The sequence below is a fragment of the Leptinotarsa decemlineata genome, unplaced genomic scaffold (assembly GCF_025532065.1).
Source record: "Leptinotarsa decemlineata unplaced genomic scaffold, Ldec_3_MD MMD2_tig00002159_RagTag_RagTag, whole genome shotgun sequence".
NCBI classification, from domain to species: domain Eukaryota; kingdom Metazoa; phylum Arthropoda; class Insecta; order Coleoptera; family Chrysomelidae; genus Leptinotarsa; species Leptinotarsa decemlineata.
In genome coordinates, this window is record NW_027412574.1 from 7,433,109 (window position 1) to 7,449,491 (window position 16,383).

A 16,383-nucleotide genomic window follows, 5' to 3' on the forward strand; every position below is an offset into this window, starting at 1 on the left:
AGAACTGATAAATATAAAAATGAACTTGTCAGTTGCATCTACCATGATATCTAACAATTAAAATGAATTAAATGGTGATAAATTCTTGGGTTGACAATAAAGGGCTACGTCTCACATTGAAAGTGCCTATGGTCGGAGGGTCTAATACTTCTCTCAGAATTATGACGTGGCTATTGTCCTCTGTTACAGCAAGAGGCTAGTCAGAGGAATCTAATCCAGAGGCAGCAGGCTCTCGCTCTCATGTGCAGGTTAGCACGCTCAAAAAACGTACGTTCTTGTATACTTTGTTGCCCCTCCTAGTATTTTCTTTGGGTTGGTATTGATATGGATTTTCGAACTGGTTTTACGATAGCTCTGAAATATCATTTATATTTATTGAAACAATTTTTTCATCATATTATACCAGAAAATATAACATCCAGGGCTGTCCATTAGAAAAAAAGCGTCTCACTCATTAAGTGAGCTTTTCACTCAAAAAGTAAGAAAAGCGACACTAAAGCGTTTTTTTTATTCTCGCATCTGAATTCTGAATCAGTTGAAAAACGCTACCAATTTGATTATTCAAACGCTTTCCTATCTCCAATAATAATAAGGTTACCAATTTTGCATACTTGATTTGGATCAGTCTGTGTAGATATAGAATACAGGATAAAAAAATTACTTTTGTCTGATTCCTACTAAGAATTTTCATTTGTTACAACCCGTTTCAGTTTGTTAAACCATTTTCAAGTAAACCAGCTGTAGATATACTCATAAAACATTCATGGGTCCTAGAATTTTTAAATTTTCTAAATTATTGTTGTAATTTCAAAACATCAACTTTTCAATTGTATCACCGCTATGAATAACTCAAAGACTTTGGCTCAGCCCCCACCACAGTTCATGATCATTCTAATAAAGATAGAGATAATCCATCTGTAGAATATCTTATGAGGCATTGTATCAATAAGACATTGAATCAGAGGTACTGGTTTTCACAGCTAATGTAGCTGATGTTTGGTGAAATAATTTTGTGATCAAATTTGATATCACATTTTCCAACTAAAATGCCAAGATCTGTAACAAAAAGTTCAATAACTTGGGAACAGGAAAACAGGAATGTCCATTGTTGCAGGCGTGCTTAACTGCCAATACTTGGCATGTTGTAAGATTTGTAGAGTGGGTGAAAGTGTTAATTTTTTTTGAATAGATGGTTTAGGAAGGAGCGATGTCAAGTTACAGGCTAACTCTGGGAAACTTACAGAACTATTATCCTTGAAGAATTGAGAAACTACTTAACCAGTTTTTGTTGTTACTGAAAAGAGAAAAACATTAACTTCAGGTAATCATGCAATACCTTATTGCGTCAAAATATGGATATTTCTAATTTTTGGAGAATATCTGCTTGCACCTGAAGAGAAGAATGTGAAAGCTGATATTTTATGTGCTTTATATTTTATGGAAAATAATGATTATTTTCGAAGCAAAGAATGAATCGACCATATTTTTAAAAGTATGCTTCCTGATTCGGATATAGTTTCCAACTGTACTTTCAGTATAGGCACTATTGAGCACTTACTGGCTCTAAATTTAAATAAAACAAAGTGTGTGTGAGATATCATCGAAATATTTTATTTGTTTGAAAGATCTATTAATGCCGTTATTTGTGGATAATAACATCGTTCAAATGTCCGCCACGGCTTCTCTGACTTTCCATGACTGGCGCATAATTCATGCTGAATTTGACTGATGGCTTGAGTTATGTTGCTTGTCGTAATCATTGACATATAGTGCTCGCCGTTGACAATGATAGCCTGGCCGACGTCGTTCACAAAAAAATATGGAACGATGACTCCACACCAAACAGTGACTTTTTTGGGATGCATTGGACGCTCTTGGATCTCGTGTGGATTGGTATCGTTCCAAATTCGACAATTTTGTTTGTTTACGTAGCTATTCATCCAGAATAGGCCTCATCGCTGAAGATGATTTTTCGATGAAAATTAGGGCCACAGTCCATTCAGCGAACACACGTCGTTGTCTATGGTCGTTTGCCTTCCGGAGTCAGTTGATTATTGTTTTGATGCAGGCCCAAGTCATGACGCAAAATTCGCCAAGTTGTGGTCTGTGAAAGGTTGAGTTTATGTGAGCGACGTGAAATCGACTGCCTCTGGTTCTCCTGCACACTCGTGACAGACAGAGGCGATGTTTTTGGCAGATCTTGCGTTTCGTCGACGTATGGGTGTTGTCGATCATTTACTGAACCAATGGACTCAAATTCATCCACCATATTGCGAATGGTCCTCTCGGTCGGACGATTATGACGATCGTAAAATGTACGAAAGGCGCGGTACGTTGCCCGAACAGAACACCCATTTTGATAAAACAATTTCATTATTCGCACCTTTTGTTGAATGCTATATCGGTCCATGGTGATTTGGCAAAATGCATCTTCAACAAGATGGCCGTTATCACTTGTCAAAGTTTGGAAATTTCTGTCGGAAGACCCTATATGTTCAAATATAAATATGTCTTTTAGTTTGGTATTTGTCCTTTTGCAGATTTCTCGAAAAATGATTCTAGAAATGTCCCTTTCACCTTCAAATTTGATGAAACAACAACAAAACAAGTCAAATAACAGTTAGGTGGATACATTTAGTATCATTCTAACTATCATAGAAAAATTATAACAGCCTATGTTGGATCCTTATTGTGCCCAAAGAAACTTGAAAACTTGACTTTCGTCACTCGTGGATCTTGATTTTTTCAATTACAGTTATTTCCACAACACTCCCCTCTCGGGAGTGTCACATCTATGATGGTGAATGCTCCAAAAGAAATTGATCTTTTTATAAGAAAGAGGAAAACAATTTGAAACATTGTTGAGTGAAAGATAATTCAAGTCACTAACTAAAAATAACAGTAAGACAATATTATAAATCATGACATCTCACTTAGAATAAGAGCTATTGAATTGTCGATTAGGAGACCAATTATTCAAATCACTTTAGTGTCCGACCAAAAGTTCTGTTTCGGTCGAGTTTCTGCAAAAAAGCGGGTTTCAATTTAGTTTCGGTTTCGGCGACAAACCTGCCGAAACTACGACCGAAACCGAATCTGCATTCGGGAGTTCCCGCGCTGTGATCGGTCATGTTCGGCGCGTTGAATTTCATACAAGCGATTAAGACATTTTGCCGCGTCCACGTGCCTAATCATATCGTTACTCGAGACTTCCTTTGTGAATTATTTTGTTTATTACATAAATATTAAATACCTATTGTGATATCAGGTAACAACTCAAATAAGTAATTTTATGTTTAATATTTTTGAAAAACCATCAATAATATTCAACAAAAGGATCCACACCTACTCAAATAAACCACCTCACCTATTTTAAGTAGGTATTTTTAAGGTGCAATTAATATTTTTTCTTAAATAAGGGATTGTTATGTTGATTATCAATAAGTAAAAATGTTGAAGACTGCATAACGTTGTGACTTTCGTGACGTAACTTTCTCATTATTTTTCCCTCAAAACATAGTCCTTGTAAGGAAGTTTCGGTTTCGGCCGAAACTGAGACCGTTGCCGAAATTCGGTTTCGGTCGTAAAAACCAGTTTCGGCCGGACACTAAATCACTTCTTCAAAATTCGCTTTACTCAAGTCAATCTTGAAAAGTTGTCAATTAAAATGAATTCAGTTAACAATGGGATTGATTGGTTTCGTTTACAAGGGGATGCTAGAGAAACAGCAGTCTCTGAAGCTTCACTGAAATCCTCTTTATTGTTTATAGAATTCGGAAGTACATATACATTTCTAGTTGCAACATCGAACTTTCCTTTTTAGGAATGAATGAATGAGATAATTATCATTCATGTGGTAAAACATAAGCAAGGAGTGATATACTTGGTGACATATAGGTTGCAGAGCCTTGGCCATTCATCTCTACCAATTACATTTATGTAGATTTACCAAAAGTGTTCTCAATATATTTTTGACATCTTACCTTTTTTTTGCTTTACCAAATTAGAATATGAAATATTTCAACAAAATGTCTTGTAATGATAAAATAAGTGCTTTATCATCAGTGAGTAAAATGAATGGTTGATTTTGTTAGTAATGTTCTGAATCGTTTGATAGCCTATATTATTTTTCACTGATATTGTAATGGTTTTCAGTTTTTTTAGGTACCACTAAATTAAAACATATGTTTGGCATAATTTACAGAAAAATCGGGTAAAAGCTTCAGTTTATCATGCACATATTTATACCTAGTATTTTAATTCAGCAATTTAGTAAGAAGAATTGTCACTTATGATATAATTGGAACATTCGCCATACCAATTGCATGTTACTTAAAAATGTAATGTTTTTGGTTCAGTGCAGTCTAAAATATCATCTATTCATTCTGTCTTCAAAAATATGATGGCGTTTTATTCATGAACTGAACGAAGTTGTTTCAGATGAGTTGGAAAATCCATTTAGTAATATTGTCATCAAGAAAGACTTGAACCAACGTACATAATTAGCCAGTAAGAACTTCCGCCGCAGTTTTCAGTCTTAGTATCCCAACTGCAAAAATGACGTGAAACACTATCCGGTGGACAAAAGGCTGTATACTTTTTTCAATCTGGGGCAAATTTTACTTGCCACTACCAACTTTTTGAATCAAATACAGAAAAAAATTGACTAGATCCCACATTTTTTTATAAAGTTACAATTATACAAGTAACAGTGACGGCTCGTGCATTGGAGAACAGGGGAGGCTTAAGTCATATAGACTATATACACACAGAAAAGCCCGCCGGAGGCGCGAAATTTTTAATGTTGTTGCACGCTTTGCTTAATACTGAAGTTAGGGCATGGGCATGACAATGCGTAAAAAGTGCATGAGGAGCTATGGTTTTAGTTTGTAAACCATTTAAATGGCCGGCCATGACCGCAGCCACACGTACGATTTAAAAAATTAAACAAATCGTCAGCTGTGCGCCCAGATGAAACATCATGAGAACCCATAAAACGTTATACCACATTACCACCTTTGCCATATCTAAAAACGATTGAAAGTTGTGATGTACAGGTAATATCGGTAGTTTCATCAATTTCCCATGCAAAAAAAGAAACGCTTTCAATCTCCTTGCTTATATTTTTCTTAATAATATATGCCACACTGTCTATAAGCTCATTTTCGATGGTTTTTGAGGTGCCCGAAAAAACGCTACCGTTTAAAAAGTGCCAAATTGTGAATCATATTTATCCCATAACATTAAAAGTTCCTTGTACCTAATTGCCGCGATTAATCGAATCTTCGGTTTCATCGTGTCCGCGAATAGCTAATTCTTGGGAATCCAAATAAATCGTAATATCGATAAGTCCTTTTAAATTCGACCGATTTTCCTTAACTTGATTATTAAAAGAAATTATGGCCTCTTTTTGAACTGTGTCTAAAGCTTTTGCTATATTTTGTTTGCCTTAGATTTAAAATATTTTTCTGTAGAACGAGGTAAATTTTTTAAATCAGAGTATCCTATTTTAGACCACGTTTGGTATTCGGTTTGTACGGAAAATAAAACACAGGGCCAACAAAAAAGTTTTTCTCTTTTAATGGAGCCGGTTAACCAATCGCATTTATCGTACCAACTAATATTAAATCCTTGATTTTGTCGATTATCACTAGAACGACTTACCGAAATATTTTTCAGTCCCGGTCCGTCTCGGCATCCCGTCCGAATAATTAAATAAAAAACAAACGCAGTCGTACACTAACGGAGACCAACTGGAGGCTAGCCTTCTCTAACGCTATAATTTCTGCAACTGAAATTACAAATCGGACGTATGTCGCTGGTTGGATCGGTCTCGTGGAGCCTGTGTTTTTGTAATGCGGTCGGAGGCTTGGTTCCCTTGCAACGTATGGCATTTATTATTTCGGGTTGATGGTTCATTCGTTTGAGTTTTGTTGATGCAGGTGTGGTACGTACTACGTAGTGAGTGATAGTGCTTTTTCGGGCATATTATGTATTTATATTAAAAATTAATGGTAAAGTAATGATACCCAAGCATTTAAAAAAAATTATCATAATTATTTGTCAATATATTTTAATTTACTGCGATGAATAGTCTCAAATTTTATGGGGAGGCTAAGCCTTCCTTGCCTCCTCTGACGAGCCGCCGCTGACAAGTAAAGCTTCGTTGAGAGATTTTCACTGATCAATTTACAAATAACTTCCTCAGAAGTGTCCATATTGACTAAGATGTAAAATTAATTACCAATTTACATATCAGAAAACAGATTTAGCAGAGGGAAAGAATTCAATTCTATTTGATCTTTCAGTAAATTTTGAGAATTTTTATTCTAATAATTTCCAAGCATTCCAAAAGATTGACTTTCAAACCTTTCTGTTTCAAATGTAATACTTCGTAGTCACGGTTGAAGTCATACCTCTCTGCCAAAAGATGATATACAAATATGTAATTGGTCTTCAGATTCAAAAAACTACTCCTATGTTCTTTTATTCTTTGGAAATAGATTCTTCCCGTTTGGGCAAGAACCACAACAAGTCAACTTATATGTAAGCAACGTGCAACTCTATCTTGTCAAAGTATGCCAGTGTCCTACGCTTGAAGTGGGATAGACCTTGTAAATGGCAGTTCTCTCTGAAAATTACTTTCTGACAGTGGGTTATTCAATAGTCTGATGCAACTATTAAATGCTGCTACTTTTTGCTGATAGGAATGTGTCGAGGAATCATGAGTGACACTGTCCATATAAAATGGTTTGTGGAAAATTGCAAAATCTTCATGTGAGTTTCAATTAATTGTATGAGCATTCTGAGATTTTTATAGATGGAGCCGTCACAAACGACACCACAGATCTAATAGGATATCACAAACGACACTACAGATCTAATAGGAAATTGGTTTCATGTAATTTACTGAGGTGGTTGTAGGTTTATGACCAATGCCTTGCTTCCATGCCTTTCATTCATAACGAGCTCTAATGACTTCGGAACTTCCTTTCCCTCATTCTACTAAAGAGTTGTTGGAGCATACCTACCTCAGAATATCGTAGGTTCCCGAGTTAACAAAATCTAGAGTTTTTCCAACTGTAATTTCATTAATCCCGACCGAAATCATGATTAAAGAGAACAAAATCCGGGCTGGACTAGGCACCATTTAAAACCACGGCATACCATTGCTCTCATGAATTCAGTCTGGGGTTTTGTTTACACATAGACAAATATAAAAAATCTCATCCAAAATTTGTTGTAACATCAAAAATTCTTGAGTGATCTTTTCCTACTATTTCAGATATGTTAAGTTCCGAGTCAATACCACTGAAAAACTCGCGTTGAATTCTTATGAAAATAAAATAGTCACGAAACCTTTCTTTTTGATGTCGAATTTGAACATCTATTCTATGAGCACTCATTTTCGGTTTGTATTTTTTTGTTTTTATCTAAACTTTTTTATTCATTTGAGGGGCAACAAAGTATTCAAAGTATAGATAAGATTTTTAGAGGAATATTTAAAATATCTTGGATATTATTGTATTTTTACTCTACCACTAATGAGTTTAGAAGTTTTATCTGTTGATTTCATAAATTTTTCAATATCCTCCCGATTGAAAATATTCCTCGGAAAAGTCTCCTCAACACCTATTTTATTAAATATTCCTCATAAGATGATGATACTGAAACGATGTGAAGTTGTTGAGGATTTTTGTTCTCCGACTTGTGATACATTTGCTGATAAGATCTGATTATTATGAGGTGATCAAATATTGTTGTGCAGTACTGGGAAGAGTTTTTGCAAAACGCCAATTTTTTTCACTGTAATTTTTTTTTAATTACTTATATTGTTTTTTTGTGTTTTTCAAAAATTTACCCTATGTACAACAAGTATATGGAGCATTTACGTCTTAAAATAGTTCTTTTCAATTTTTTTATACAAATGTATAAACAATCACTATAATGAATAACTAATTGAATATTTCTGACTACAGTTTATTATGGCAACAAACAATGTTTTCCATAATATTGATTTTCGAATTATACATACCAGATATTGAAAACTCTGTAATCATTAAGAATAATAGTCGACTACCTCACACTATGGTCAAAGTACCGTTTTTTTTTGAGGAAATGAAAAGGAATGGGAGGAGAGAACAAATTATGGTGGCGGAAGGAGATGTTAAATGAAGCTTTTGAAATTTTGGAATCATGGTTATTATGGCTTCATGGGAAGATTTATAACAGTTATTAACCACGCCGACAAGTGATCATCCATGATCGGCTATGGTTATTGCAAATAAAAAAGTTTTAAGTGGGTCTGCACTGAGATAATCTGTTCGACCCTACGCTGCAACCCGTGAAGGTTTATTGTGCCTCACACCAATATGTTGACAGACCATGACCTCAATCCAGTGAGGACCGGATTGATGGTCAGTCTGACTACCTTTGTTACATAGATGAGTAACACAAATGTGCGGCCTAAAGGAGAGTCTCCTAATTCTCGCAGGCAACATGTAGCCATACAGGCTGGAATGTGTAGCTCTGGAATCGTACTTCTGGACTATCTTTTGGAAAATCCTCTACGATAGCCATAATGGCACACTGAATAGATTCCAGTTGATTGGTCAAGATTGAGGTTGTTAGATGTTCAAGGTGTAAGATTTCCACCGTAATGATCGCAACCTTTTTCCCATAAGAGGAAATCTATGGATCATACATTGATTCAGTCATGCAGAGTTTTTTGGCCTCTGGTTTAGGTGAATCGTTGTGTGAATATAAAGAGTTTACTGACCTGCTCAGGAGAAGTTTGTTTCCTCTCTCAATGCAGATTCTGCTTCTGCTGCTCCAGAATATGGTGCAAGGCAAACATATAAGTTATACTACTCTTGAGGAAGCGATAAGTCATTTCCTGGCTGAATCACCTAACCTCCTAGATTTGTTAACAGGATCAAGAAATGAGAAGCTCTTGCTGGTGATCCGATGTTACAGATAGAATAGTTGAGGTCATTTAGTCGATGTCCATCTCCTCTGTAGACTCAAAGTCGGATTCTCTGGTTACTTCATGGTCCACAAAGGGTCTCATGAGTAGCTAGGGAAAGGAGGTCCATCATGGTAGTATTCCTTATTACCGTGATATGGCTTTCTACGACGAGAGACCGCTCGGTATCTCAAAGGCTTCACACTGAGTGGGATCAGAGTCGCTAACGCCGCTGTAAGGCTTTAGCAACTCCACTTCTTCTATTGATCAAACACTTTTTGAATTCTCCCAAAAATGTTTCGTATTACGAAACATTAAATGAATTTTACTGGAGTTTTATCCCAACACCAAACCGTTATTTTTAACACTTCGGCACGTGTTTCAATCACCAACTGATCATCTTCAAGAGGAAGATTAAACTGTTCAATCTTCCTTTTGAAGATGATCACTTGGTGATTGAAACAAGTGTCGAGGTCTTGAAAATACGGTTTGGTGTTGGGATAAAACTCCAGTAATATTCATTACTACACCAAAGGTTCCAAACAGTGCATTATATGAAAAATTACTGTTACATAATATTAGTTTACTTATGACCGAATGTTGAAGAACATTATTGCTTTATGAAAATATAAAAAATAAAAGAAGATTCTTAAATTAAACTATAAAGGCGTAAACACTCCATATATATAGTAGATATTATATAATAAAGAGATGATCTCAAAGAGTTCAAAACAATATTCTCTCCCAAAAAAATGTAGGGTATACGTAGGCAGCATCAGCTTTGAACTGAAAGAAGATACCATACGACAGTCGTTCTTACCTTTTGGGCCTATAAAGTCCATAAACATGTCTTGGGATCCTGTGACTCAAAAACATAAGGGCTTTGCATTCGTAGAATATGAAATTCCAGAAGCAGCACAGTTAGCTTTGGAACAGATGAACGGTGTCATGATCGGCGGAAGAAATATTAAAGTAGTGGGTAGGCCAAGCAATATGCCACAGGCGCAGAACGTAATTGATGAAATACAAGAGGAAGCAAAGCAATACAACAGAATATATGTAGCTTCGATTCATCAGGATTTGGTGGAAGACGATATTAAGAGGTTTGTGTAGCTATACATTTGTTATAAAGCTGTAAGAGACATGTGTTTAAAAAAAATTCTAACAAGAACAAATACTTCTAGTCTAGCTTTGGTTGTTGGTATCTACAATAACCTTTGTGTGATAACTGAACCTTTACTATTCAACGGGATACCTTGTCCAGCAATGAATTTTCCTTTCCTTTATCTGAAAATTTTCATTATCATTCTTTTACCAAAAGTTGCCAAAAGATATTGAGAAATTAGGAAACAGATGAATTCTTCTACTTATATGGTTCAGTTTTCTCTCCTCTTCATGAAATTTATTTATTAATGAAGTCTGTGAAGTGCATTGTGCTATAGTCTGTTTCTAGAGACTTTTGTTGTGTTGATATTGTTCAAAAAATTCAACTAGATGTCCAGTTTCTTTAATTTTAGCTGTAAGAATTCGTGATATGTAGAATTGGACACTCTGGCTAAAAATGAAGGACAACCACTCATCTCTTGATGCTAACTTGGTTAGCAAAACGCGTCGATAATCTAATTTATTATGATTTAAGACTGGTACATGAGAGAGAGAGAAATACGTTTATTGTCCTAAGAAAGAGTTCTTGTTGACAAACGATTATGAACTATGTCAAAGTAGTATAAAAGTAATTCCTAAAAGCCCATTTATATAAAATAGGGTGTCAAACACATTTTTACGAAACACAATAAATGCTATACAATTTGAAATTCAAAAAATTTCCTTAAAAAAATATGCTATATTATAGTTACATACAGTAGTAAACTATAATTCATAAAAAGTGTTCTCATTGTAAAATTCATCTAAACTATAATAGGCTTTATCAATCAGAATGTCGCTTAATTTTTTCCTGAAAATATTCAAAGAATTACTATTCAGGTATATGGGAATTTTGTTGTACATCTTTATTCCATTGTATATCAATGAGTCCTTCACCATTGTTGTTGTGGGCAGGGGAAGTCTAAACATGTTAGCTTGACGTGTATTATAGTGTGGCTCAATTTCACTAGTTCGGACTTCCATTGTCTGATATATAAAATGATTTGAAATCCCTGAGACACCTAAAAGAGAAGAATTAAAAAATGAATAGCTGAAAATAAAAATTATATTGAACAAAAACCTGAAATGAAATAACAGTGAAATAAAATACAAGTAAAAAAATATAGAACAATTGAACAAAAATTAAATAAAAACAAAGAAATGAAAAAAGAAAATAAAAATACAAAGTTGAAAGATTCCAAGCCACATTAGTTCTACATCACATCATCTACATTACCCGAAGACGATTGTAGATACCAACAATCGAAACGTCGTGAACTAACGTGACTTGGAATCTTTTAACTTTGGAATCTTTTAACCTTCAAACAAATAGTGTGGCTCGTTTATATCATCATGAGCAGATATATTTTTATGAATCAGACTTACTGTTTCAAGAATGAATAGAATCAGAATTCGTTGTTCAGCTCGCTTCTGTCAAACGAAAACAGTCTGCAGCATGCTTTTGCTGCATACTCCCCAGAAGGCAATACCATATCTTATATGTGCATCCACAAAGGCAAAGTACGCAGATCTTGCAAAGGTTCTACCCAGTTCCTTCGAAACTCACTTCACTACAAAGCAGCTAGATGCAAGTTTTTTATTCAACTTGATAATATGATCCTCAAATTTAAGCTTATATTATCAATGTGAAGTCCTAAGAATTTGGAGGACAATTTCATCTCGAGAATGTTCTTATTCAAACTAAGAGGTGGGAGTTCACATTTGAAGGTGAGGAGATGGGTTTTATCAAAGTTTAAAGAAAGCCTATTTGAGTCGCATCAGCTCTTAACTTTTTCCATGTCTACTGTGGCATCTTGAGCATGAATCCACCTTCAATAAAATAATGAAAAATCTCACAAAATGAACACAATTTCTATATAATTTGATTGATTAAAGACCTATAAGTTAGACAACTTATGTGTCCTCATCATACAGGTTTGAAGTATTCTGGCAAACATGTAAACATTTTTCCCTATTAATGCTGGATTTAAGTTTTTTCTAAAAGTTCCCCCTAGAGAATCGTATGGAAGTGAGTCTGTAGTGTAGAGTTCGGATGAAATATAAAAAACAGGTTATTAAAATATCAATAATATAAAAAGGATCATCAACTGAAATAGTAAGATTCAATATTTCGTTTTTCTAATATTTTGATATTTCCAGTGTTTTTGAGGCATTCGGTCCCATCATATACTGTAAACTTGTGCAAGGAAGCTCGGGACACAAGCATAAAGGATATGGCTTTATCGAATATGAAAGTGCTCAGGCAGCCAATGAGGCGATTGCTAGCATGAACCTGTTTGATTTAGGTGGACAGTATTTGAGGGTAGGAAGAGCTATTACTCCCCCTAACGCACTTTTAGGACCGTCATCTGGATCTAGTGTTTTGCCCACAGCTGCAGCAGGTAAACAATTGGAAAATCCATTAGTAGCTTTTTTTATCCCATTAATTGCCATGTTGTAATTAACCAGTATACATATTTTCTTTTTGATATGACTTTTTGAACTGATTCATGCAAATAATTTGAAATTTATAGTGGCGGCGGCAGCAGCAACGGCAAAAATTCAAGCTATGGATGCAGTTGCCAGCAATGCGGTGGCATTGGGTTTATCAAATCTTAGCAGTGCATCAAGCATTCCGACAGCCACACCCACTCCTTCAGTTGCTGGTATCTCACAACCGGTTGTTACTGTACCCACTATAGTAACAACACCATCGTTAGCCCTACCAGTACCAGCAGGATCCATTCCAGCGGTTATACCACCTCCAGGCATTGCCATACCACAGATAACCCAGAATAATATTATTCAGCCAGCTATCGTTACACCAATGATAAGCAATGTACCACAGGTAAACAAATTTATATTCACATATTTAATTTCATTTGTTGAATATACTTTTCATCAGTCCATAATACACTTTCAATAAATACTTTTATGAATTTCAACTTTGAACATTAACGATGTTAGAAATATTCAAACACAAGTATTTCTTTCACATGCATATTTTTAGAACAAAGCTCGACTCTGGCATGCTACATGAAGATGTATCAAAATAATCCCAAGCATCCGAGAGTTTTGTGAAAATATTTTTTTAGTTTTTCATTGTCCTTTTCAGGATATTTTCACATTCCATAATTTAAAAAAAATTAATATTTTACTTACGAACAGGTGAAGAAAGTAACTCTGATTTCCTCAACAAAATACTTTTGTTCAGTAACATTTTTCACTTCTATCAGAATGAAAAAAACACTGTTGAAATCTTCATCAGATGAAATTCTAGTAATTCAATCAAAAACGTGCTATGTGTTGAATTAGACGTATTATGTGCAGATTCGAGCCTCCACTTATTGCAATACCATAATTGATTCTAGTTTGATGATAATTATCTTTTCTGGACCCGAAACAAATATCTTCATTTTATTTCATCGTTTATTACATTCCTAGTTATAAACACTTGTTTCTTAGTACCAATAGATATTAATATTATATTTTCAGGTTATCGTTCCACCACCTGCTGTTGTGACCCCAATCTTGAATCAGTCTCAAGCAGCTTCTTTGGAAACGATGAAGAGGGTTCAAGAGGCACAATTGAAACAACAGGAACAGTTGCAGAAGAAATTGTTGGACCAAAACGAACCTCAGACATTGCAACAGCAAGAGAGTATGTCGATAAAAGGACAAAATGCCCGACACTTTGTTATGCAGAAGTTGATGAGAAAAGTAGATTCTAGGGTAGTTATTTTAAGGTGAGCTCTATATTTATAACATACAGTGTATTATATTGGTTCTAACCATGAACCATTCAAAGTAGCTGACACAAACGATAAGCTGTAAAATATTTTGAACAAAGTACCTTATATGAGAGTAAAGTTCTGAAAAATTCTGAAGAACTGGAAAGAGCGCAGTTTGCTAAATTGTAGTTTATACTGGCTAACCAAACAAAGATAAAATTATGGGTTTCCATTTGAACAAAATTATGATAATAGTAATTTATTAACATAATCCATCATGAGAGAGCAGGAATTAGGGCAATTTCAACAAGGCAATGCCTTAGCGGCCGATGTTTGTTTCAACATTGAATGAGGTAACCACAACTTTGTCACTGATTAAATAAATGAGACCAGAATAAGTCTCAGTAATGGACGTCTTTTCCAGCATCTTAATAGATATTTGAACAATTCCAATTTTTTTTTTCATGTATTACTTTCTTTTTGTCTTAGCTTAGGTAGAATCTTTTTGAGGTTGAGTGGAAGAACAACTCAGTAGTACTTGTGCTGAGTTGAACTTCGTATTTTGTCTAGCTTTATAATTTATCTAAATTATATTCAACAATTATAAATTTTATAGGATGCATTATAGATCCTTTCGTTTGCGGTAGACATTTTGGACATAAAAATGCAGAAGGCTGTCAATCTCGGCTCATTGCGTCCAATCGGCTCCAATGAGCCGATTGTGTGGTGGTGATATTGGTTGACGATGCCAGAGTGCCTTTCGAATGTGCAGGGCCTTTGGGGAGACATAAATTTAGGTGAAAACTAATAATTAATGTTTTTTTGCTTCTTGACGAATTTATTAGAACTACTACTTTACCCATTTCCCACCCTCAGGTAAATAAAATCTGAAAAGCCTGTCGCAGAGTTCCTCAATCAGCAAGGTAAGATGATATTCGTCGTGGGTTTTCCGCTCCGGGTGAAGTGAGAATCTCATATGATTGTGGTCATTGGTTAATGGCTGGCCCACCGAATGGGTTGGAGCTTTTGACACAAGACTTGTCCCCTTTTTTAGGTGAAAATTTATAGTGATACTTAATGTATACTGGCCAAAATTGTATTCTAACAAACTCTCATAATAGCAATCTGTTATTGAAATGTCAATTTTCTTATTTCAAGAAATATGGTTGGTCCAGAGGATGTTGACGAATGTCTTCAAGTGGAAATCCAGGACGAGTGTTCCAAATTTGGAGCTGTAGACAGGGTAATAATATATAATGAAAAGCAGACAGAAGACGATGATTCTGATATGATTGTAAAAATATTTGTGGAATTCATGGAGACCTATGGTAAGCTTTTTAGAAAATTGTATTCCCAATATTTGACACATGAATTTCTTTCAGAGGCAGAAAAAGCACGAGATGCCCTCAACGGAAGGTATTTTGGAGGACGAATGGTAAAGGCATCGCTTTATGATCAAACCTTATTTGATCACGGGGATTTTTCAGGTTGATTATTTATTATTTATTCATAGCTAGATGTGATTATAAGTGCAAATCAGCTTTTTTCAACTGCAAAGAAGATGACTTTGATATATTATTATATTAACATTTTTGGCTATTTTCGGTTGTATAAATTATTTTATATGTATTTTTTAATTTGTAAATATACGATGAATAAATTGAATTAATCTTGATTTTTTTTTATTCGCCTTTCATATTTTCAGCATTCATAAAATATATGAAATACTCCATATATCATGAATTTCGAACTTTTATTTGTTCAACACAGGTTCGAAATCTGGAAATACAAATGAAATTGAATTGTTGAAGTTATTGAAAATACTGAAAGTGATGTTTGTTGCGTGTTCGGAAGTAGACTGTCCTTACACGATCTGCTTACTACTGTATGGGTATTGTTGTTGATTTTTACCTAGTTCTTCTTCCTCTTGATTGACCTCTTCTCCCCATAAAGGTTTGAAATGTTAAATCTAAGGTTCTCACGGATAGGAGTATGCTGAACTGATTTCTGAGTGTTTCTGTCAACAGAAATCACCAGTAGATGACAAATGAGACTTTGGTCTCATATATATATATATATATAATTTCAATGTTAAATTCTACAAAAAGGATTTGAAGCTTTATACCTTCTATTAATTATCTGCGAGCGCTTTCGACAGTTGGTAGTACTGCCAGAAGATGACAGTACTACCAACTGTCGAAAGCGCTCGCAGATAATTAATAGAAGGTATAAAGCTTCAAATCCTTTTTGTAGAATTTAACATTGAAATACTCAAAATAAAGGAAAATTAGTTGCATCAATCAAAAATATATATAATAATATATATATATATATATATAATTCGTTGAGTGTCTGCAAATTCGAAACTATCTGATTCCTCAACTAAATAAACTGCTTTATGGAAGGCAGCTTCAGATCTCTGCGGATGGCTTCATTCTGCATGAACCATGGAGCATTCACTAGCATCGACTGAGCGTGAAGTCGTCCTTGTCAATACGCTGCCGTAGGCTCTAATTGTGACGTGGAATTTTTCCATACAGCTGA

The 16,383-nt window shown here is 34.8% G+C and overlaps 1 protein-coding gene across 3 annotated transcripts in view; it reads left to right on the forward strand.

Annotated features, from left to right (window-relative positions):
* The window catches only part of LOC111508385 (Poly(U)-binding-splicing factor hfp), a 36,709-nt gene extending 21,195 nt beyond the window's left edge, over positions 1–15,514 (forward strand). For 2 of the 3 annotated variants that reach the window (XM_023163854.2, XM_074177183.1), the window contains 7 exons: positions 190–248; positions 9,724–10,068; positions 12,269–12,510; positions 12,643–12,956; positions 13,604–13,854; positions 14,998–15,167; positions 15,222–15,514. In XM_023163854.2, the coding sequence (XP_023019622.2) occupies positions 190–248; positions 9,724–10,068; positions 12,269–12,510; positions 12,643–12,956; positions 13,604–13,854; positions 14,998–15,167; positions 15,222–15,331 (1,491 nt within the window). In that variant the 3' untranslated portion in view covers positions 15,332–15,514. The remainder of the gene's footprint in view (positions 1–189; positions 249–9,723; positions 10,069–12,268; positions 12,511–12,642; positions 12,957–13,603; positions 13,855–14,997; positions 15,168–15,221) is intronic. The other variant, XM_023163855.2, reaches the window with a different exon arrangement.
* Positions 15,515–16,383: the final 869 nt, after the last annotated feature.